Source organism: Bombus huntii, chromosome 17 (genome assembly GCF_024542735.1).
Source record: "Bombus huntii isolate Logan2020A chromosome 17, iyBomHunt1.1, whole genome shotgun sequence".
In the NCBI taxonomy this organism is placed as follows: Eukaryota; Metazoa; Arthropoda; class Insecta; order Hymenoptera; family Apidae; genus Bombus; species Bombus huntii.
This window is the reverse complement of record NC_066254.1, coordinates 331,902-356,450: the sequence shown is the minus strand read 5'-3', so window position 1 is coordinate 356,450 and position 24,549 is coordinate 331,902. Positions and strand designations below refer to the sequence as shown.

At 38.3% G+C, this 24,549-nt stretch overlaps 2 protein-coding genes across 5 annotated transcripts in view; one reads left to right on the top strand and one right to left on the bottom strand.

Annotated features, from left to right (window-relative positions):
* LOC126874980 (putative fatty acyl-CoA reductase CG5065) overlaps positions 1–24,549 on the bottom strand; it is a 672,215-nt gene that overhangs the window by 555,485 nt on the left and 92,181 nt on the right. The window lies entirely within an intron of this gene.
* Positions 1–24,549, top strand: part of LOC126874985 (phospholipase B1, membrane-associated-like) — a 60,096-nt gene that overhangs the window by 35,212 nt on the left and 335 nt on the right. For 2 of the 4 annotated variants that reach the window (XM_050637580.1, XM_050637584.1), the window contains exons 1-6: positions 18,278–18,649; positions 19,491–19,586; positions 19,979–20,190; positions 20,294–20,470; positions 20,930–21,228; positions 24,339–24,517. In XM_050637580.1, coding sequence (XP_050493537.1) covers positions 18,520–18,649; positions 19,491–19,586; positions 19,979–20,190; positions 20,294–20,470; positions 20,930–21,228; positions 24,339–24,517 — 1,093 coding nt within the window. In that variant the 5' untranslated portion in view covers positions 18,278–18,519. Of the gene's footprint in view, positions 1–18,277; positions 18,650–19,490; positions 19,587–19,978; positions 20,191–20,293; positions 20,471–20,929; positions 21,229–24,338; positions 24,518–24,549 lie in introns of those variants that run through there. The other 2 variants (XM_050637582.1, XM_050637583.1) reach the window with 2 other exon arrangements.

Here is a 24,549-nt window from a genome sequence, read left to right as displayed (position 1 = left end):
CTCCTTCAGCTCACTGACAGAAGAGATGGACACAGACCCTACAGAAAAACCAAGAACACACACTCCCAAGCCACCACCAATCTACATAGACGCTAAAATAATAGACCCCCTCATTGATCTGCTAAACAGCACGAGACGAAAAGAAAACTACACTATCAAACAGCTCAAACTGGATCAGGTGAAAGTACAGACTAATACCTCAGAAACCTACAGGAAAGTAACAAAAGCGCTAAAGGGAAAAAACGCTGGGTATCACACTTATCAACCCAAATCCGACAAAAGCTACAAAGCAGTAATCAGAGGTCTACACCCTAAAACAAATACAAACAAAATATGCAAGAAATTGGCCAAGATCGGACATCAGGTAGGAACGATAAACAATATAACCAGATTTGACACTAAGCAACCACTACCGCTATTCCTAATAGAGCTAGAACCTAAAAGTAACAACAAAGAAATATTTGCAATTAAAAAAATCTCAAAACAATAATCACAGTTGAGCCACCCAGACATAAAAAAGACATACCACAATGCTTGCGGTGTCAACAATATGGACACACAAAAAACTACTGCAACAGAAACCCGGCGTGGGTCAAATGCGCAGGAAAGCACCTAACAGTAAACTGCCCACACCCGGGGAAAATAAATGACGTAAAATGTCACAATTGCGGTGGAAATCACCCAGCCGGCTACAAAGGCTGCGTAGTCAGAAAACAACTACAAAGCAAACTTTTCCCGCCGATTCGAAACAGGACACGCAACAATTTCCACACGCAACAGGACAACACAGAATCTATGTCAACACCAAATACACAGCATGTAATGAACAATAACCACACTAACATCAACACCGTTAGAAATCGAAGCTACGCGCAAGTAGTCAACCGGTCGTCACCCTTAGACAGTCAAGAACAGAACAACCACAGCAACGGTACTACAGAAATCAAAGAGTTAATAAAACATTCCATAAAAAACACCGAAATACTCACAAAAATTATAAGCGAACAAAACGAACTCCTCAGACAGCAAACAGCAGATAACAGTCGTGTTACAATTACTTACTAACATGATGAGCAAAAAATAAAAATAGACACGCTTAAAATAGCAGCCTGGAACTCTAACGGCCTACAAACTAAAACATTCCTGTATAGCAATAACATCGATATACTACTCGTCTCAGAAACACACCTCACAATAAAAAGCTACATAAAAATACCGCACTACACCATATGCAACACCAAGCGTCCCTCAGGGAAAGCACACGGAGGGACGGCAGTAGTAATAAAAAACGACATTAAACATCGCCTACACAGCCAGGTCAGTAAGGAACATATACAAGCAACCACCGTTACTGTACAGACTAGCAGCAACCATTTACAGTTGCCAGCAGTATATGTACCGCCGCGGCACAAAATTACATCGCAAATGTGGGAAGAGTACTTTCGACACTTGGGTGACAAGTATATTGCAGCTGGAGACTATAACTCAAAGCACACACTATGGGGATCAAGAATCACCACACCTCGAGGCAGAACCTTGGAAAAATACATTAGAAATAATAACCTCAATATATTATCCACAGGAAGACCGACATACTGGCCGACAGACCTGACCTGCTAGATTTTGCAGTTACAAAGGGACTAAACGCAAATAAACTAAACATAGCACCCAGCCTCGAGCTTACCTCTGATCATAATAATTACATACTGAAACAAACCTTTACAGCAGCACAGAGACGCTATGCAATAAAACCACTAAATGGCAAATATTCAAAGAAATAATAGAGAGCAAAATCAGCTGCAACATCCCACTGAAAACACCTGAACACATCGATCAAGCAGTAACAACATTTACAGAAACTATCCAAGAAGCAGCAAGGGCAACCACTATACCTGAAACAACCAACAGACAAACAGAAACAGTTCCACTAGACATCCTCGAAAAAATTAGAGAAAAAAGAAAGGCGAAAGCAAAATGGCAAAGACACAGAACAAAAGAAAACAAAAAACACCTAAACAAACTCGCAAAAGAAATAAAAAACAAAATAAAAGAGCACAACAACAACGAGTTCACAAAGTTCATCGAGTCACTATCTCTTCACGAAAACTACAACTACTCTCTATGGAAAGCCACAAAAAAAAATAAAGAAGACAATAAAAATGGTACCAGCAATCAGAAGAGCAGATAACACATGGGCAAGGAGCAACGAAGAGCAAGCTGAAGAATTTTCAAACCACCTATGCAACACATTTACCCCACATAACATCAACAACAGCAACCACAATAGTCATACGGACGAAGATGCGCTAACCACTAGTACACCAGCTGACAATAACTACACCATACCCGAAGCAACAGCACAAGAAATCAGAAACATAATTGAGAAAACAAAAAATAATAAAGCACCAGGAATCGACCTAATTAACGGCAAAATCTTGAAAAACCTTCCACCAAAAGCGATAAGACAAATCACAATAATAGTTAACGCAATACTAAGAATACAATATTTTCCAAAATCTTGGAAACTGGCACAAATCATAATGATACCCAAACCAGACAACGACCCACACGAAACCAAATCCTACCGACCAATCTCATTACTTCCGGTGTTCTCTAAGATACTAGAGAAAGTAATTTACGACTGAATAAAACCTATAATAGAGAAGAATCAACTAATACCGGATCACCAATTCGGATTCAGAAACGAACACTCCACAATAGAACAAACGCACAGACTCGTCAATGAAATCTTACAGGCGCTGGAAACAAAACAATATTGCACGGCACTCTTTATGGACATCGAAAAAGCATTCGATAAAATAAACCACACTAGCCTACTCCAATCAATCAGGAAACAGTTCCCGGAGCAGATATACCAACTAATCAAATCATACTTAAGCAGCAGAAGCTTCATAGTAAAAATCAAAGACACATACTCTGAAGTTAAAGAAATCAAGGCAGGAGTTCCGCAAGGAAGCGTCCTAGGACCAATCTTATACACATTAGACACGGCCGACATACCAACAACTAACAATAGCAAAATACTGACATTCGCGGATGACACAGCTGTACTAGTCAGGCACACTAGCCCTGCAACAGCAGTTACATTACTACAAGAACATATCATAAAAATAAAAAAGTGGCTTCAAGCAAAACAAATCAAAGCAAACCCCGAAAAATGCAAACACATTACATTCACACTGCGAAAACAGAAACCACCAAGCATTGTACTAAACGGCACACACATGATACAAACAAGGCAAGTCAAATACCTAGGACTCCACCTAGATGCACGACTCACATGGAAACAGCATATTAAAGCAACAATAGACAAAATACAGATGGCAAGGTGATAAATGTACTAGCTAACAAGTCGAAAATCCAAACTAAGCATAGAAAACAAACTAAAAATATATAATATGGTCATAAAACCAATCTGAACATACGGAATAACCAAACCAGATAACCAAAATAGAGGCAATACAATATAAAATACTCAGAACAATAGCAAACGCGCCATGGTACGTTAGAAACGAGGACATTCGGAAAGACCTGGAAATACCAACGGTCAAGGAGGAGATTAACAGAAATGCAAGAAGGTACAGAGAAAGAATGGCAACGCACCCCAACCGGCTGGCAGCGGAAACGATCGGCGCAACAAACATAAAAAGAAGACTAAAAAGGAAACACCCAACAGATCTCACAAAGGACGTAACCTAACATACAAACACTCACCACACTAAAGAAATAAATCAATCAAATTCGAAGATGGTATCCCACTGGGGGTAGCCATCCACATGTTATATTATTATACCACTAAGCTATAATATTTTACCAAATGTCCTACTGGACAAATTGTAAAATGTAAATAAATAAATAATTAAAAAAATTGGGACCGCAAGAAAGAATGACTTTCCGTCCCGACGATGCCACAGAGGAAAACTATGATGGGATGTGTCTAAGGACACGAGATCATCGGATTCGTCGGGGATAGCCTTCGTTCGGAAAATAAGGGAAATTGACGAATTGGTCAATCTCCATATCGGTAGTTAGAAAAAGATGCTAGCCGCCCTCGAGAGAAAGTTGCTGGTGGGAGACGTCGTTCGTCGAAAAAAATAGATTTCCCCTATCTTTCCTTAGTTGAGGCAAAGACTGTTTGTCTGTTTGAAGGACTTTAGGTAACTAGATCTTAGTGTTTATAACGGCCCTCGGGCTAGCTGATCAAGTACTGTGGAGACGTGTCGGCATCTGGTAACCATCATACCCGAAGAATAGGATCTGCGTGTGGCGAGCCACGGGACAGAAACCGTTGGAATGTTTATTGTCGCGTGCCGCTACAAATATTTCTTTTAAGGAAAGCTATCAGTTCGCTGTTGAGTGCCGAAGCGTGCAGACGTGTCTGTAGTACCCAGTGAAGTTCGAAAACAACACGTGCCGCTCAACCGTCGAAAGTGAACACAGCCAAGAGTTTCCTATCCTTTAGGGAGAAGAAAATCCCATGCACCTAACCCTAACCCGAATACTAGCCTCATAGCCTCACGACTAGTTATTCATTCTGAATTAACTAGCTCGATGATGGCCCAGCAATCACGACCAGGCTCTCCTGAGCAAAGTCATAACTACCCCGCGCTACCTCCTCCGTGGCAAAAGTGCAGCAGATCCCCCCGTACCAATGATGCCATTAATTCAAAAAAGCGAAAGATAGAAACATCAAAAACAAACACGAACGACATCCGGAACGAACAGTCAACAATATGTGACGGATGAAAAGAGAGAGAGAGTGCGTTTCGTCCCGGGACTATCGGTGGACTCGTCAATAAGGCTATGCCCGGTAGTCCCTGCCTTAGACGTAGAGGGAGTCTCGCTAGGTGCGGTATTTGTATCAATCGCTCGTATATTCGACCGCTAGCGAGTTAGACAGACAGACCCGTTGTCGTCGTAGCCCTCTAGTGTTGGCGGTTGGTACCCGCGGCTCGACCTATCGACGTCCTATTGATACCGATCCGCCACAAATACAAATAAACACTCACAACAGGTTCGCCGTATTGGAATCCTCAAACGACGCTATGGAATCGCAGACCCGCTGCCAAATCAACACGCACAGAGAATCCCCCCTCCCCAACCAATATTTGTTGATGATGTCATTGACATCCAAACAATGCCAACCAACGGTGTTGGTGTTACTGTGGTTATTATTCATTACATGCTGTAAATTTGTTGTTGTCTCAGTTTCTGTGCTATCCTGTTGCCCGTAAAAGTTGTTGTGCGTCCTGTTTCGAAGCGGCGGAAACAGCTTACGTTGCAATTGTTTTCTGACTACACAGCCCTTGTAGCTAGCTGGGTGCTTTCCATTGCAGTTGTAGCATTTTACTTCATGTCAGATATTATCGAGATAACGTATGTTTTCTTTTCAATTTTTTCTAAATTAAGCTTCTACCAACGTATTTGTAAAATCTTTTTGATTAAAATGAGACTAAACACGGTGCAATACGAATTATATTGATTTACCAATATGCATTTAATAACATTCAGCATAAGCAAATATGCTACGAATTGTATCATGCTTTTTGCCATTTTAATCGGAAACATCTAACAAACAGTTGGTAAAAGTTCTATTCAGTGGGTATTAAAAATAAGAAAATTTGATTTTTCAGCTGAAAAAGGTCTCAGCTTATTACGCAGCTTCATATTTTATGCGTCGCCGAATACTTCGACTCACAGTCCCTGTTTCTCTTTCCTTTTCAATCGCATTATTCTTTTCTACGTTCGCCACGTGTAACACTTCGTTGTCACTAGCTTTAGGAATAGAATCGTTTCTACTTCTAGTTTACTATCTAATTGCGGAATTTAGATCACGAATTTCAGTCAAGAATCATCAAGACATTGGACGAGACAATACTAATGAAACAGAGAAATCTTTTTACTGTTTAGAATTTTTTGAAATTAAATTTTCACTAACGTACTTGTGAAATTTTGATGATCAAAATAAGACTAAATACAGCGATATGCGACTGTTACGACCGGTGACTCTTTGCGTAACACGGAATCCATTCCTCGGTCGATGAGGCCACTAGCTGTGCAAATATAATTAGTCTGACCGCAATAATCATAAAGAACTGTCATAAATCTAAGCTTTTCGATTTTACGCTTAAGCCCGTTAATTGGTATAAAACACCTTCAAGTCAAGAGGTTCCTTATGGTTATTGCTCCATCAGGAAAAAAAGTAGGGAAACGGGGCTTTCCCATTTTTCCCGAGATTTTCACCCATAAGCGATCAGTGGCGGGGCGACCAACACCCAGCAAGATTTTTCTGTTGCGACAGCATCGTCACCGAACTTCACTGGTTTATCATCTACAGATCGGTCAACACATCAGCACTGGTTTCTCATCGTTAGATCAATTAACATCTCAGCACAGGTTTTGCATCTTTAAATCAGTCATCGGTTTAACTTATATCTATAAGCACCAAGCGTCACTGTCTATGTGTACAAGTTGTTGGAATAAAGCGTGAATTGTAACCTGTTACCTCAGTGTTATAATCAATTCAACCATCTCTATCATCCTGACCGAAATAGAGGATCGATCATTTCGTGGCATCGATTTCATAATCGAAACGGGAATTTACGATTCCCGTTGGCGCGCTTCCTCGCGATCGCGTCTCTTCGCGAATGGTCGAACGAAGTGAGATGTATCTGAACACGGTTACTCAGTTAAAGCAACAATTACATGAAATACGGTATATATGCATTACAGCCAATGCGTGGTCTAATAGAAGAAAGAGTTTCCTCGGTGTCATTGTACGTTGCTTAGGTTGAATTGCATTCGAGCGGCAGCCAGCAACTTTGGCATGTATGAAGTTCAAAGGCGTACACAGTTTTAATAAGATTGCTGATATTCTTCGTCAAATTCACTTAGAATTCGATTAAAGTTCTGAGGTGATATTGGGTGTAGCGCGTCAAATAATCACTTGGTGTTTAGATCAACAATATATTTATTAACAAGTGTCTTCTTTTGATCGCGTCGCGTATCGCTCTCGGTTTCGCTACTCAGTCTCGCTGCGTGGTTACAACGCGACCTTTTCACTTCCTGGTTCAGACCTAACCGTCGATCGGATTCGAATCTTTTCTTTTTGTTGCCCCTCAATATCCCCACTATCCACGCGTTTGTTAGGCGTTCGAGACCGTTGCCGCGCGTTCTTCTCCAACGTTCGGCGGAAGGACCGCTGGGATATAGATGGTTCATTAGGCACTTTGCTTCAGCGGTATACAATGTTGCCAAGTGTTGCCACTGTTCTAGTATGATACAGACAGTAATTATAGACAATGCTGGTAGCTCCGTAAATGCATTTCGTTTGTTTAGCATATCATTTAGCATTGGTGTAGATACTTTTCAATGTGATAAATACATTGAGAGATCATCGGCAACATCTGCATCAGGAATCATGAAGATGAAAATTATCTAACTGATGTTGAAGACGATGCATCTTTCACCTTGGATATCAGACCGTGTTTATCACAACATTTTAGACATGCACACATGTCTTTAAGTCTATGTACTACAATTGATTGCGTGACGGTAATGTGTGAAAAATGTGATTAACAACTTAATTAACAACAACGTTATGTCCAAATGCAATGCATTACGGAAATGTACCGCACGTCCTAAATTTGCCGAAATTATGCAAAATACATAAAGTTATACTTTGAACAGAACGGGAATAGCAAGATGGAATTTCCTATGCGATCTCGTTGCAAACACCACTAGTAAAAGTTTTAGATGTCATCCAGAGAGAAAAAGGGCCACATTATGGCATTGCGTTTTCGGTTTTGTGTTTAGAAAAAGGTTAGAAACATTAATAAAAGGTAATACAAGTTTTGTACGCCATTAGTTAAAGGATTATTGAAGAGTTCCTATACAAGATTGGTATCATCTCTTTATTTTGCCACGATTGAGGCTAAGTAAACTGCAGTTATAGCGTTCTCGTTTTTATAATTCAAATCTCGATGGCCGAATTACATCGAAACGAGTCACCATCCACAATTACATGCAGAACTTGAAACGGTTGTTGCTGACAAGTACGTATAGATAAAATAATTTCCTTATTATTATTGCGATAACGTATGCAGTATTATTTTTTTACGTAACTTGTCTTCTCCTTTTTATGTTCCTTAGGGACCGTCAGAGGATATTGATACCACACATGATGACCTTTTCGACTTTGGATCGTCACAATCTGAAATCTATAATTGAGTTTCTATTAATACAGAATTAGAAATCACAAAATTTTCTTCCACGAAAGTCGTGATTTGCATATGTTAAAGGATTATCCATTGATTCGACGTATATTTTCTTTGATATAACACACCAATGTCTTCTTCTGTATCCGTGGAGAGATTGTTCAGTTATGCGTTAATGATAAAATTACCAAAGAATAACAAAATTTTATATTTAACGTTTGAAAGAAAGTTCATTGTAAAGGCCAATATAAAAAGAAGTGTACAAGAAAGTGTGAAAAAAATACTTTATATTCAGTATATTAAACATGTTCCTTTATCTGCAACATGATATAATTATAATATAGTTATAATATATAAATATAACAATTACAAATATTTTAATTGGGATAAACCTTTATCCGATTAAGTGATATTTATATTATATCGACTTCGAGAGAGGGGACTTCTAATTCAATGATTATATCTTTTTCTTTCCTTTTTTTTCATGCATCTTGTAGGATATACTCTTTCGTTAATCTTGTTAAGAAAACTTTTCCGATTTGTTTATTCTAAACTATGTTCTGTTTTAAAACATTAATTTCACCGATGAATGATATACCGATTTCGTGTATGTCTATCGATTTCCATGGAACGGCTTGATGAACCAAAACGATTCCTGTTGCATCTCATAGAGCATATTCTCCTGTTGGTCTCGTGATATAATCTTTTTGCGTTAATTTTTCAGTGATTGCTCTGCAATCGTTGAACTGATATTAAGATGTTTCGCGTAGGGTATGTCTTCCGTTGATCCCATTAAAGAATTTTTCACGCATGATTATTGTCAAGTAGTCAGTCAAGCAGTCATGACCATTTTTATATATGCGTATCGATCGCTCTGTGTTGGATCAACCAGTTGGGATAAAACATCCTGCATCTTGTAGAGATAGTCTAATGATTGGTCTCTCTTGTGAAATTTGTTCAATTTCTTTATTCTTATCGTTATTGCAAATGAACTGTCTTATTCGTCGTTTCATTCGGTTGTATCCCACCGTTTCTCACAAACTAGTTGCTGGAAGTGATGAAATTGGGCGATTGTTTTACAAAATTTTCATTGGGAGAGTACATCGCCCGGTTCTAAATATAGGTTTGTCATTCAATGCTGACTTGTTTCGTATATTTTATTACTAACTCCTCGTTTCAAAGATATTTGGGTCGTTTCTTGACACATTGGTCGTAGAAAGTAGGCTTCAGCTGTTTTTTGGCGAAGAAAGTCCTGGTAATCTTTGCATTTCTGCAAGTACCTTTTCGTCATAGGATTCATTAATAAATGTCTTAGGCGTTAAATCAGATGTAGCAAGGCCGTCTAACGTTTTAACACGACTAAGAGCAAAGTAGATTTGGTCGTTTGAAAAATTCTTTTTGCCAAGACCAATTACAGCCCTGTTTGGTGTAGTTTCTCGTAATTTATGTACAGTCACTACAGCTTAGGATAAGGGATAACATTCTGCGTTTAACGTTAATTTCATAACCTTTCATCGCCTGAAATGTTGCAGATATCGGAATGTAGCCATCGATGTCTTTGAATTTGCTTTCAATGGATTCGTCGTTAAATTTTATAAGCACTGAGTCCGGGAATGCCCCGTCTTTCAGTTGATTTCTTCAAAGTGTTGACGATGTAAATTTTTTTACGACTCCCGTTGCGCCGTTCATCAAACCACCAGAATTGACACGTTTCGTCGTAACATTTCGTGATCTCTCAGCTAATGCTATTGTATGCAACATTCCGCTGCATTTATTTACGTTTGCAGAAATAACATTCTTGGAGGATCATTTTCCATATCTAGCGAAACTCGTCTTACTGAGTAAGTAATGTATATACAATGTGATTATGCTATCTCATTTTTGTATCATTTTCGTCCATTAAATGCTGTCGGGAATATTCTTAATGCTGCACCAACTACAAACTCTCAGAATACAGGAATTCTCCTTCGCTCGCATAGTATTTCTTATTGAGGAATTGTTATGTCGTGAAATCGTAAATTACTTAATAGGTCGATAAGCTCTGTATCGTCCTTCTGCCTTATATGGTATTCGTGACGAGTTCGCAGATTGAAAATTGGTACCAAGAATTAATATCTGCAATGTGACTGTAATAATCACAACTGTAGTTGTACGAAACAACAATGTTCTTTTACCGGGGATAGCTATATAGTGTCACCAAATACAAGTACATTTATGCGACATAGTTCTTCGCTGGTCTTGAATTCTTACAGTCTGTGTTCTCAATCCTCATTTGTATAGTTTACCTTGGCACGTTTACCTGTTACGTCGAGATAGGTTTCTACGGCTTTGTCATGACATAACCTGGTCTATGTCTAGATTACGAAGGTCTAGGCTACGTCGAGTGCTGTCGCGTGAACTATCTGAATTGCAAATTTTATTAAGTATAATTTAAATTTTATAAGAGTGTCTGTATATACTCTTTTCTGTAACCGTGATAAAATTAATTAGTCATGTACCGATGATAAATTGTATTAGAGACTGATGAATATTCCTAATTGTTGCATTAAATGAAAATAAATAACACGGAATTGTAACGATAAATAAACATGTAATTGAATTTTAGACACTTTGTATTAATTTAACTAACCAGTTTAACAAAATATTTAACGAAAGCTACTAAAAGACATTTAAAATACAATTACATAAAGTAATTAAATCGCAAGCAATGCAAACTCATGGTATAGGTAGAGAATATTGAGAATATTTAAATAGAAAATTAAGCGTTGAAACTAGATCACGTAGATGCTATTTTCGGCAGAAAACAGAGCTGTAGACTCTTTGTAGATGCAATGACTTTCATGATATCTTATTCTTCCCATTGACTTGTTAAATAGACATAAATTTTTAGCTCATTACGAATGGTATGCTTGATGTTTGATTTGATGTTTGATTTAGAGTAATACTCTGTCCGTAATTGCCCCGTAGAGATTTAAAGTCCATGGAAAAACGCCGTACATAAGTAAATTTTAGTAATAATTATATTTGTAATATTTGTTATATGCGAATAGTGTTATGGTACGTAAATGATTATTTTTCACGTAAAACCAAACCCTGTAATGATTGATGATACGAATCTGCCACTGTGTAATCGCTTATACCTAACTCTAGTTCTAACAGCAGCTCATAGATGGCGCATATCAAATTTCGATTGTGTAGCAGAGAGGAAACTTCGTCTCTGACAACACAAACAAAGTACAGAATAGGCAGAACATGCAATGTCTTTTCACGTACTACATTCTGGGGATCACATGAACTTACCTTTTTTGTGTTACATGCAACGTTATCTATTCATTATAGCAGCGATTTGAATTATGATTAAAACTGAAGACTTCTACAAAATTATAAATAGAATTTAACATAATATAGAATTTTACACTTGCACGTATTTCTGCCTTAGAAAATCGCAACGCAACCTATGAATTACTCAAAAAGACAAATTACGCTCAGTGAAGAGAGCAAGAAAAACAACAACGAGAGCTATAAAAGAGCAAGAAGATCAACAGAAACCTGCTTCTGTGGATAAATATTTATTGACCGATCAAGTACATCATGAATGTATTAAATCTAAGGATCAAATTTTGTGTAATGTATTATGTGATGTTTTTCACCATGTCTTGAGCGATATCTTACATTTTCTACAATGTCTTGCGATATTTTGCAATATCCCAATGTATCCCATGTGTGTGTTATTGACTTTGTGAAAATATTACATAATATTATATTTGTTTCTATAGTATCTATTAGGTTATTACGTTTTACGTAGTTTCAATAACGAGGAAACAATTCCAAATGGAACAAAACCAATATATACAATAGCAATGAGGATTGTTGGTATATGTGCTTCCGGTTCATCTTCGGAAAAACATATATATCCATTAATCGTTGTTTCTACACACAGCGACAGAGGAAGTATCGAAAAATCTTATTATTATAAGATCATGCATAACAATTACCGGAATAAATGAGAGGAAGTTGTGTGAGACAATTAGGCCAGTGTGTAACCCGCTCTGTAACGCATCGACGCAAACAGGAAGTTTTTTATGACGTTCTACATGGAAAATAAATACGCGTCTTTGTACGTATACTTACTTCCTAATGAGACTTAAACGTTAATCGATAACAGGGTAACGGAAGCTCTTGGGATCCTTTTCTCCTCTGCTTTCTTCGCTCCTTTCACATTTGCATTACACACTGATAAAAATTTAAGCAAGTAAACTGTCAAGAACTTTTTATACTGTTATATTTATTGTATTAGATTAGTGTGATCGGGATTTGACTCGACCCCGATATATATACGAGGAATACGAGGAAAAATTATATTTATAGGGAACGGAAACACGTAAAAGTGTACCGGATTAACGATCGCAAACAGAAAAGATGTCGAACAAACATTATATTTCTTTGTCTTTGCATCACCGGCTCTTGATATAAATTGAACAACTTGGATGTGATATTATGTTACTGTCTGTAACTATCTAACTGTAACTATGTTACTGTTTATCGAATTATACAATTAAATTGGTTTAATACTACAAAACCTGGAGCTATTGCTTTCCTCTCTTCGAGCACGACATTCGATTGAAGAAAGTGAGTATAAATTCAAGTATCATAATTCGTGTTCGGAATTTTGAGTGGCCATCCGTTTATGGACAGGCCCAATCCCTTTTTTAGGAAATTCCGAATTACATGTTCTCCTCGAGCTGTAAACCTGATGACTTCGAGGTTAGGTAAAAACCCCGGGAAAGGACCAGCCAGAAGGGCACGATGGACAGACGAAACCCAACAGCTGGTAAGGAGAATCGGCAACGTAAGAGAACAGTTAATATTGAAATTACTGAAATATTGAAATTTGAAAATCAGGAGTGCCAACTTTAATAAACTTCAAATAGAATACACTTTCGATTAGAATAACGTAAAATTATTTTTTTCTATTATAAATTAGTTTAATGATGACGTTCCCTGTTAGAAAATAAGTTATGTTAAAAAAATAAAAAAATTCTCGGCAAAGCAATCAACGAATAAACATGTAATTAGCAACCAGTAACGAACTAGAAACTAACATCTTCCGTATTAACTCCGTTCATTTAAATATTTTCATTTCAGAGAATACGGGAAAATGCTTCGCATAAGGATTCTAGGATTTAAAAGACTGAAAAATGTGGTAATAAGGTTTAGAGAAAATGCAAAAGTCAGTTTTGGTTTTTCAAATAAAATCATATGCCTTTTAATACGTTAATCCAGTTCGGCATTCTCTATAAAAAAGTATTAACCTATTTTTATCCAAAACTATATTAATTTAGCAGATATTTTAACTTGAATTTATCATATTTAACGTATGAAAGTCAAGGAAAGCAACATCTGTAACATTTTTCTTGAGAAAAATTTTTCTTTCAAATCTTTTTTCTTGTTATACAATTTTTATAGTATGCTTAAAGTACAATAAGAAATAACGGTAGTCTATACACGTTATATTGTTACGTTTTTGTTTGGTTCGTTTTGGTTGTGTTGCCGTTAATTTTTGAATTTAGATTAAATGGTAACGTTGTCTGATGTTTAATGCGATTGGCAATTAATCTCCACGTTTCGACTAACCTGCTACGCGCAGGGGTACTGGCACGGGACAGGATCAAAGTTGGTGAAAATAAATATTCGCTTAATCCTATTATATTTGTAGGAGGTTGAATGATGAGATTACTAGTAGGTAAGTAAAATCGTTATTGTATTTAAAATCGTCAATACAATGTCCTAGTCGTAAAACGGTGTGTGTAACGTCGTTTGGTCACAGTTTATAATAATCCGTTTGCGATCGCGTCCGTTTATTTATAGTCGTCAGGGGGAAGTCGGAAGATTCAAATTTATCTTTGTTTTACGGTTACATATAGCGGCGACGTTGTTTTGCTCGCAGTTTGTTTATTCTTACATTATACGTACCCTAACGAACTTTATACCCCGTAGCGAAACAACAACACGATTTGAATCGAATTCTAACTCTTGTGCCGCTACATCACCCCCCCCCCCTACCAGTGATAACGTTTTTATTGCACTTCCCTTGAAAGTCCCCGTGTTTGATAGTTTATGATGTCTAGCCGAAACCTGCCTGTAGCCGATCGGGAAACGGACTCTTCGGCCAGACCGCGTAACGTACGTATTACTAGTGTTTCCTTCGTTGCTTTCGTTATTACTATTTACGCCGCTTTCGTTGCAGGTGTTCGTCTGTTCTACTGGAATAAGCATGTCACGGGTTTCGGCGGTTTTCGCTTCGAGATCCTCTGGTACTACAAAGGCTGGCTTTAGCCAGTCGACGGAAACCGTTATATCGCGATTGTTGACATTAATAGTGTACGTTTTCTCGCCTTTTCGCGTTACTCTAAACGGTCCATAGTAAGGCTGCTGTAAAGGACCTCTAATTGCGTCGTATCGTAAGAATACATAGGCGGAAGGCTCCAACTCGCGGAAAGTGAATAATTTCTTTTCATCGTGTTGTGTAACGGGCTGAGACCGGACTTTCTCCATTTGTTCCTTGAGCAGGGTTGCGAATTCCGAGGTGGACCGCTGCTTAGTTGGTAGAAAGAACTCGCCGTATATCATCTCGGCTGTCGTTGCGTTTAGATCCTCCTTTATCGTGGTTCTAATACCTAATAGCATGATTTGCAGAATTTCGACCCAGTTGCTCGTGTCGTGACATTTGATCGCCGCTTTAAGCTGCCTCTGTAGGCGTTCTACCATCCCATTAGACGCAGGATGATAGGCCGATGTGCGTAGGTGCGTGACGCCGAGCAACCGGCACAACTCTTCGAACAGACGCGATTCGAATTGGCGTCCTTGGTCGGTTGTTATTTTTAAAGGGACGCCGAAACGAGAAATCCAAGTCGATAGGAGGGCCGCAGCAACGGTTAGCGCTTCCATGTCGGCAATGGGAACGGCTTCTGGCCAGCGCGAAAAAACGATCAATACACGTTAGACAGTATTGAAAGCCCAGTGAATACTGCATTACGATAATATCCACGTGTATATGCTCGAATCGGCCTGCTAAAGTTCCGAACGATCCAACTGGTGATGATACATGCCTGGTGACTTTATTACGTTGGCACGCTATACATTACCGCGTCCACGTACGGCAATCTTTGTTTACAGACGGCTAGACAAAACGCGTTGTCACCAGCTTTTCCCGGATGGGAATGTCCGCGTAACGGTTGAAACACGTTGTGTCGTATCGTTGTTTCGGTACGAACGGCCGCAAGGTTCCGGTCGACGTGTCGCAGTATATTTCGGTGTCTTTTTCAGGAAATCGGATCTTCTCAAGCCGCAGCGTGCGAGAATCGGAATTGAGGATTTGGTGTAGTTCATCGTCGTTACCTTGCGCTACTGCTAACGTTCGATGATCTACCGCGTTTTCGATTGTCCCGATACGGGTCCCGCAGGGAGGACTTGCTTATGTAAGTCTATGGGGGCTGGCAAACCCACGTTCCCGCAGCCAGGGAGGACCGTCGGGACAAGCGTCCCGCTTACGTGAGTCCTCTCTGTACACCGCAAGGAAGGTCGCCGGGAGTGTAGACGAGAGGCTCGTCTATGCTTTCTCTACGTGGCCTTGGGTAGTAACGCACCCACGATCCTGATGCCAAGGATAGGACCGTTGGATAAGTTCCTGCGCACTTTGTGCCTTGAGGCCCCCGCTTACGTGGGTCCTATCTGGATCTGTCAAGTACGGTTAGCAGGTCGCCGGCTGGCAGTGACGTGGCGGTACATCCACATGATAGTCCCACCAATGACTTAGGATGGTACCACGGGCGGTCGAGTGTAAACTCGGAGGGAGTAGTGACCCCTCTGCTCGACCAATTATGGGTTTGGACTCGTGGTGGTAGTGGCTGATGGCCAAGATGCTGGCAAGAGAACCGATTTAGGGGGTAATGGCTCGCCCCGAATGGCCTTCGGCGGGTGAGCAGCGTCCCACCTGCTCCGGAACCGTCCTGGTGAGACGGTAGGGCTTAGAATCGCCCCGTTCGACCTGTAACGAGCGACAGCCCCTGCAGGCTTAGCTAATCAAGGTAGCAAGGCACTGGGTGCCTTGCGCGATGGTTGAGCGTATCCCAACCCCTATGGCCCTAGGAGTGCCCGGGTTCTGTATGGCGATAAGTTGACGCCGAGGAAAGCACCCGTAAACAAAGACAGACAATACTTGTCCTAGTTCCGGGCGTATTTCGTGGATGCTGTCGGCGATCGTGGTCAGAGTTTCGGGCTTCTTATCCTGGGCGGAGGCCAGGACGCGCTGCACGTGCACCAGGAGTCGGCCTTCCCAGAGAGTCCGGATGAGTTCGTCCGATGTTGCAGGGGTGGCGAGGCTTTTCAGGTCCCGGTAAAATTGAGAAGGCGTCCTATCGCCTAGTTGTTCGCTCTCTATTATTTTACGTAGGTGTCGGGCGTCTGACTCGCCCAGCCTCTTAATGAGTTCCTTTTTGAGGATCTCGTACTGCCCGCTCTCCGGTGGATTGGATTAGGTGTCGCGGATGAGTCGAACATAAGGTTTATCGATATTCGCGATGGCGGCATTATATTTGGCCTCCTCACTCGTAATCCGGGCGTGTTTGAACTGTGCCTCTAACACATTAAACCACAGCTCTACATCATCCGCTCAGAACGGTGGTATGCGGAACTGAGCGTTTTCCGCGTCCACGTTACCGAGCTCGTTTTTGCCGGTACTCGTCATCTCGAACGCTCTAATACTCGCGGAGTTCGAAGTCTTATCGACACTCTCCCGGTTATCTCTATCACTTTTATCACGTCGAGGTCACCAATTTGTAGGAGGTTGAATGATGAAATTACTAGTAGGTAAGTAAAATCGTTATTGTATTTAAAATCGTCAATACAATGTCCTAGTCGTAAAACGGTGTGTGTAACGTCGTTCGATCACAGTTTATAATAATCCGTTTGCGATCGCGTCCGTTTATTTATAGTAGTCAGAGGGAAGTCGGAAGATTCAAATTTGTCTTTGTTTTACGGTTACATGTAGCGGCGACGTTGTTTTGCTCGCAGTTTGTTTATTCTTACATTATACGTAACCTAACGAACTTCATACTCCGAAGCAAAACAACAACATGATTTGAATAGAATTCTAACTCTTGTGCCGCTATATATTATTAGACAAATATTCTCCACAACAAATGTCTATTCTAATTCTAATTGGGTATTGACAGAATTGTCGTTGAGATTTCGAATACTCGAAGTTACAATCGTTCGCGATACGTTTTCACTCTTATTAATTACAAGATTTTAATTTAATTAATATTCAATAATTTACAAATTGACAAATACAAACACGTCGATTAGCAAAACTGACAAGAACAGGGAACTAATGAAACAAAGAACTAAAAGCAAAAGAACTAAAGGACTACAGAACTTAAGAACTAAGAGCAAAAACTAAGAGATAAGGGAACTAAGAGCTGAAAAACTAAGAAACTAAAGAATTGAAAGACAAAGGAACTGAGAAATTAACAGCTAAAGGAATTGAGAACTAATCGCTATGAACAAAGCAATTACTCGCCAAGAATTGGGGAACTGATAGCCAAGAACCAAGGAACTAATCACCAAGAACTGTGGAACTAATCACACAGAACTGAGGATTTAACTACTCTTAACTAAGGAATTACCTCTCAATCTTCCATGTCGCTACGCTTATTTATAATTAGATTTAACGTGGAGGGGTCGTCATGTGACGGGTTATTCCGTGGGGGTTGTGAGGCTCGAATTTGATTTCTATACAAATTGTTAAAGTTTATTTGAATCTCAAAATGAGACGCTCACTCGCGCTATTGGTAGTTTTAGTCTACGTTACGGCGCGTACGCAGCGCGGGGCGTGACAATATAATATGTAAATAAAATTGCCCAGGCGTTGCCTATCCGTATTTATTAATTTTCCTGACCTTGTTAACGACGTAAATGCAAATACATAAGCAAGAAAAATAATTGAGTTGGGAGTATCTGAATCTAAGAATACAATTTATCTCACATTATGATCATGTAGCATAACAGATTCAAACCTTTTATGAGTGCGAACAGTGTTCATAACGATCTTTAACTAGCAACAGCTAAGACTGGATGCGGTGCTATCAAGGTCCTCGATAATACGCGCCACAGTTAGCAGTCATCGAAAAAACTTATATCTTTTTATTCTTATAATCAACAAAAATAAAAAATCACTGTGGAAACGTAAAAGTGACCATTTGATTGTGCAAGAAAACTTACGATGAAGAAGCTGTATCTGTGCCTTGTATTGGAATTATGCGTACTGACCATGTCGCAAAGAACTGCCTTGGATACGTCGATTCTTAATTCCATCTACCGTGGATATCGTAATTGGTTAACGCAATCCTACGGTACGTCTGTTTTAGTTTATTTCGTGTTACGTCTTTATGCAATAATATCACTTTCTTTTGGTTAGAGAGATGCTTTTTGGAGGAATTGAAATATTGTGTATCTTATTTTTCATAGACTAATGTTTTATTGTGAATATATATATTTTCGTGATAAAATGATAAGTTGTCGAAATTTTTTTTCGGTAAAAGTAGACAAAAACTTGCACAGCACGGATCATTTTTCTTTTAACATATAAATATTGTAGAGATTATATTTTCAAGTAACATGCGCTATGAATTCTGTGGCACCCTCTTCTGGTTCTTGAGATGAGGAATTTTGCAAACAGTACTTATTTCGAAATTCGTAACGAAACTAAACAGCAGTCCTGAAGTGTATTAATAGTGACGAGTTGTTAGGTAAATGTGAAATCAAAAAATGTCCATTTCCATTTGTTCTTAAAATACTGGCCAGTCTTGTTATACGAGTACAAGAGGCAGCAACCTGATTGTGATTTCAGATGGAAATTGGGTTTTGGTTAAGTTAGTGACGGGCTGCGCGGGAAAAGTTGATACCTCGCCACTGAACGCCTTTATTTTATAGCATAAATCTTGAAAATATACAGTAGCTCACGAAAGTTTTCACATACTATTAAAACTCTAGACGATTAAAATATGCAAGTTAAATTTAAGAAGTGAAAACATACATCTGTATATCTAAAATTAAGAACGAATTCGATAACGTTTGTAAAAGTTCTGAAATCCTTCGTTGTAATTACTTGATCGGAGTTATGACATATCGCGCGCAATGTTTCATCACAGATGAAGTATTTTTGTAAATTGTTTTAAAATAACTATTTTGTAGGCACAAGAAATGGCGATCGAATGTCTCAATTACGAAATAATTATAAATTTCAAAAGGAAGTTCCAATAGACGTCCCTTTTCCTTGCAATGTAACAGGTACTTAACCAAATTTATGATTATTATTGTCAAATACTTCATGATATCACTTGTAAATATTATATCGTCGTATTTATTCTTTAAAATCATTATTCAATTTAAATCGCAAATTTCTTTTATTTCCAATAATTTTTGCAATTTATCCTAGGGACAATCGGTAAATTTCTGTAGCAGGAAATTACAGTGAAGGACGCTGTTCTTTATAATTTGTAATGGCCACAAGAATGTCAATGTGATTTCGAGTTCATCCATAGTCTTGTCCTATTAATATCATTTTTGAAGATATATAACATTATAAGCTTCTCACCCCACTGTAGTTTAAGAATAGTAAAATTGATGCTTATCTTTTGAAGTTCACATGTATTCTAATGTATTTACTTTAATTTGTTTAGCCGGCAGGTCTCCAAAAGTTCCCGAGTCGGTTCACCATTTAAAACCAGGAGACATAGATGTTATTGCCGCAATGGGTGATTCCGTGACAATCGGCGCTGGAGTTACTTCGATTTATACGTTCGAAGTGAACATTGAAAATAGAGGCATAGTGGGTAGTATCGGCGGTCAAGGAACTTGGCGAGAGTACCTGACTCTCCCTAATATTCTTAAAGTATGTTCATATTTTACATCTGCATTGTTTACGCACACGATTTGTGTTATCGCCATAAATGCGAATACTGAAATCTTTCATAGTCCGATTTTTCTATATGCAGGAATTCAATCCTAAATTAATAGGTTATTCACTTGGAGACGCTATAAGTACTGATCCAGCTGCGCAGTTAAACGTCGCCGAAGCTGGAGCTATGTCTAAAGATATGACTTTCATGGCGACATATCTGGTCAATAAAATAAAAGTTGACCCGAGAGTAGATATAAACAAACATTGGAAGGTTCGTATGTTGGTAGACAAAGTAATTATATATTATACATATTTACTACATGACAAGTGGTGTTTTAATATGCATATGATCATTGAAATTAACAACTGATTAATGGAACATAAATTCACATAAAATCTAAATTATTCACCTTTACCATTTTTATTCAAATATTAAAATAAAAATTAGACAAGGCCTTTATACGTTCATTAATAAGGAATAAAGATCATAATGAAATTATTGGCATTATAATTCGAGAAGTATTTCACTGCAGTTCTGGTGAACTGTTTTCAAAAGTTAATTACATTACCTTTTATTCACTAGAAACACACTTGCAATATAATTAAAAATTACAATTACAATTTAAAAAGATTAGATGCAAGTATGAAATTGCAAGTATAAGATGCAAGTATAATTTCATTTATTGTTTAATCGTTTACTCAATAATATCTACATTTTTATGTTTTCCAGTTGATTTCGTTGATGATTGGAAGTAATGATTTTTGCTCTAATATGTGTGCAACTTCTTCTCCATGGACTATGTTAAATGATCACAAAATAGATTTAATTCATACTCTTAGAATCTTAAGAGACAATTTACCAAGAACTTTTGTTGCTCTTATACCACCACCTCACTTAAAGGAACTGGTTGCTGCACACCAAGGAAGAGAGTCATTCCTGTGCTATTTGGCATCCATGATTGAATGCTCATGTATGTTTGCTTTACAATTTAGGGATCGAAGACCGGAATATTATAAATTAATTGAGAGGTTTGTATAATTTTCCGAATTTAACTTTTTAAATATTTTGTGCTTGAGGATTAAATACTTACAAGAATTTTGTTATATCATACTTTATATTTAATCTTAGTAATTATAGATAAAAGGGGCTACAATGAAACTTAAGTATGTTGTGAAACTCAACATTTTTCCTATAGGGGGTAAACTCACTTAGTTTCCGAAATATTTAGAGAAAGCTGCTGCTACTACTATGTTGAATCTGACTTATAAGGCATGGTGTGACCACACATCTACTGTTGCGTGTCTATAAACACATCGCTGCGACCTGCAAATAATCTCTATAACGGGCGAACTGTTTAATACTTATCCTACCTAACTACTATTCTAACTACCTCGAAAACGTAAAAAAACATTTTGAACGCACAAGTCTTACATATATCAGCGGTTGTCAAAAACTATACAAAGCCGAACCCTATTCTAGAAAAGTATCAATACTGAACAATTCAGTCGTCGCACCGTGAGGAGGCTGACTGCCATCAGACTTTAACGACGGCCTAATTGAAAGACCGATCTACATTCAATACGGATTGCGCTCTTGAACATGCATTTAGTTTTGCAACCTTCAACAAGTAATTCATGTACACACTTTTGAGCTAAATACGAATTGGCCAACCATTTTTTGCTAGAACGCACAGCTTTTGAAAAACTCAATTTTGAGAAAAAATGTAAGAAAAATTCAAATTCGCAACTTCGCGAATGTTTTGTTTTTTTACATTAGTAGCTATCGAGATGTGTTTTGGACAAAAAATACTGTGGCTCTCTTGAATTAAATGATATGTACTGTTATGGTATTATAGACATTTAAATATGTGTAGATAATGATTAAAGCGAGAAGAACGCATAGAACGCGTCATTTTTTTGCTTAGATTTTCCAACTTATTTCAAAAATTAAATGTCTACAAGAGAACCTAACACTAGCACGCGATAGAGCAAACATTTTTGCTAAGGACAACTTCAATAAAGCCAGAAAATCATGTTTTGTTTTTAATGTAAATGCGAATAAGTTTGACAAAACACGCGGTGACGGCAATGGTACTCAGTGTTACCGAGTGTCTCACCTGTCACTCAGTATAATGGAACCGCAGAACGCGTGAGGCTATTAGCCGTCGACATTGACTAGCATTGCCTTCGTCCCGTATTTTGTCAAACTTTTTCGCTTTTCCAGGAGTTCATCCGCTATACAGATCGTTTCACACCAGCTATGATGTGTTTATAGAAACAGTGAATAAGCGATCGCACCACTCTGACGCATACGTTGCCATGGACGTGCATGGATAGATAAGATTTAATGTAGTATTAGCAGCAGATTTTTGCAAATATCTCGGAAGCTAAAGTCGGGTAATGGTATAATGTTTATAGCATAATGTTGTTTTGAATGATGAGTTTTACATTATAGTTAAATATCATCAAAATCGGAGGCGCAGCAGCTTTTGTGCCCAATTACTTTAATTTTTATTTCATATTTAAGCGTATACCATTCTCGTTATATGTTGGTGAATAACTTTATTGAAAAGAGTTATTAGAGAACAACATAGATTGATCATATTTGATTTCAATTCACATTAAGATCTTATTGGGCAATGTCGGGCCAACTTTGGATGAAAAAACGCTGATAAGTATATTTATAAGTGTATATTATGAGCGTCTATTCCTTCGACGAGTTCGTATTTATATAACACATATCTAGTGATGTGTTCGATACGGTATCGATGTTATCGACAGCGATCTACGAATTTCAATCTGTTATCAATTAATATCAAAGGCAAAGGTATTAGTTATTGTTCAGTTAATCAGGATATTGATTCTTTACTAACCGATACCAACAAGTACTGTACTTGAAACACCACAAACGTATCGATACTCGTCTGATACCGCAGGTAAGTTTCGGTACAGATTCTTGAAGCTAAAGTAAGATGAGAATCGAGAACAACAGAATCGCGCTTTGTTATTTTACACGAATGAATATAGATTCACAGCTTACCTCGTACAAGTCGTAGAGAAAAAGATTGTGGCATTCGAAAACATAAACCATTCTTGTAAGAAAAATCATAGGTTAGACGTTAAATCTGCTTATTCATTAAAATCCATAACAGCAACCCGAAAATCGTCCCATTAAATTCTCGAGTAGAGAGGATCAATGTTTCCTCTAGTCCATTGCCACCATAAGTGATTAATATATTCTAGCGCATATAAACAATGTTTATACAAATTTGATACATGCACCGCGATCATCTTGTTCGGGGGTATTCTAAATGTCGTCGCCTCGATGGCTAACATAAACTCAACACTTTCGACATTTCGTGCGCATGCACGGAAGACGTGCGGAAGGTTTGATGGTGGGGTAAGTGAGATACGCGCAGGACGTGCCTCGTGAGATTTCGCGGCCCGCGCGAGTTTGCCGATTGAGTTTACGCGTAGCAATAAACATGACGAGGTCCTACACATGACAACCTTTAACATTTCATTTCTCTTATCAGGAAGATCGGCGAGACCCTTACTCGAATGACGCGTGAACGCAAAGGGGCTATTGACTGATTCCGTGAAAGTGTCGTATCAATATGGTGTAAATACCCCAACTTTCATCCTTCTTTCTCTCCGTAAATGAATCATCGACAATTCTCCTTCAGTTCGAAACAGTTTCAATTCACCTCTAGCCTTTACTAAATCAATGGCGTCAATCCCGATTAGGAATGCGGCATTTACCCTAATTATCTTGAAAAAGTGTTGCACCTTTCCATTACCATACCGTGTATCGGAAATCGTTAATTTTGGTAGTGGATTATTCCACATAATTTGTAAAAAACTACGAACTTTTAGTTACTATGATAATCCAAATGATCACGAAGTGTAATTACGAAGCCAAAATGTGAGATGTTTATACTGAAAAAATGCGAAGTCCTGGTAACTAACAAAGGCATTTTACTTCTGTCTCAGCGCGGTGCGACATTTCGCACTGCAATCAGCTTATTTTTCTTATTTCACATTTATGCGATATTATTTCCCTAACACATTTCAAGTACCTTTTGATATATATTTTAATATACATATGAAGAATAAGCTAGTTTGTTTCATTTTTTTAGGTGGCAAGAAATTGACGAAGAAGTCGCTAATTATCCAGAATTTCATAGAAATGACTTCACCGTAGTAATTTTACCGACTCTGGAACATGCAAAAATACCTCTAGCCGAGGATGGATTTGCCGACTTCTCATATCTTAATGCTGATTGCTTTCATTGGAGTCAAAAACTACATGCACTATGTGAGTTTAACAGATGAAACTATACAATTATT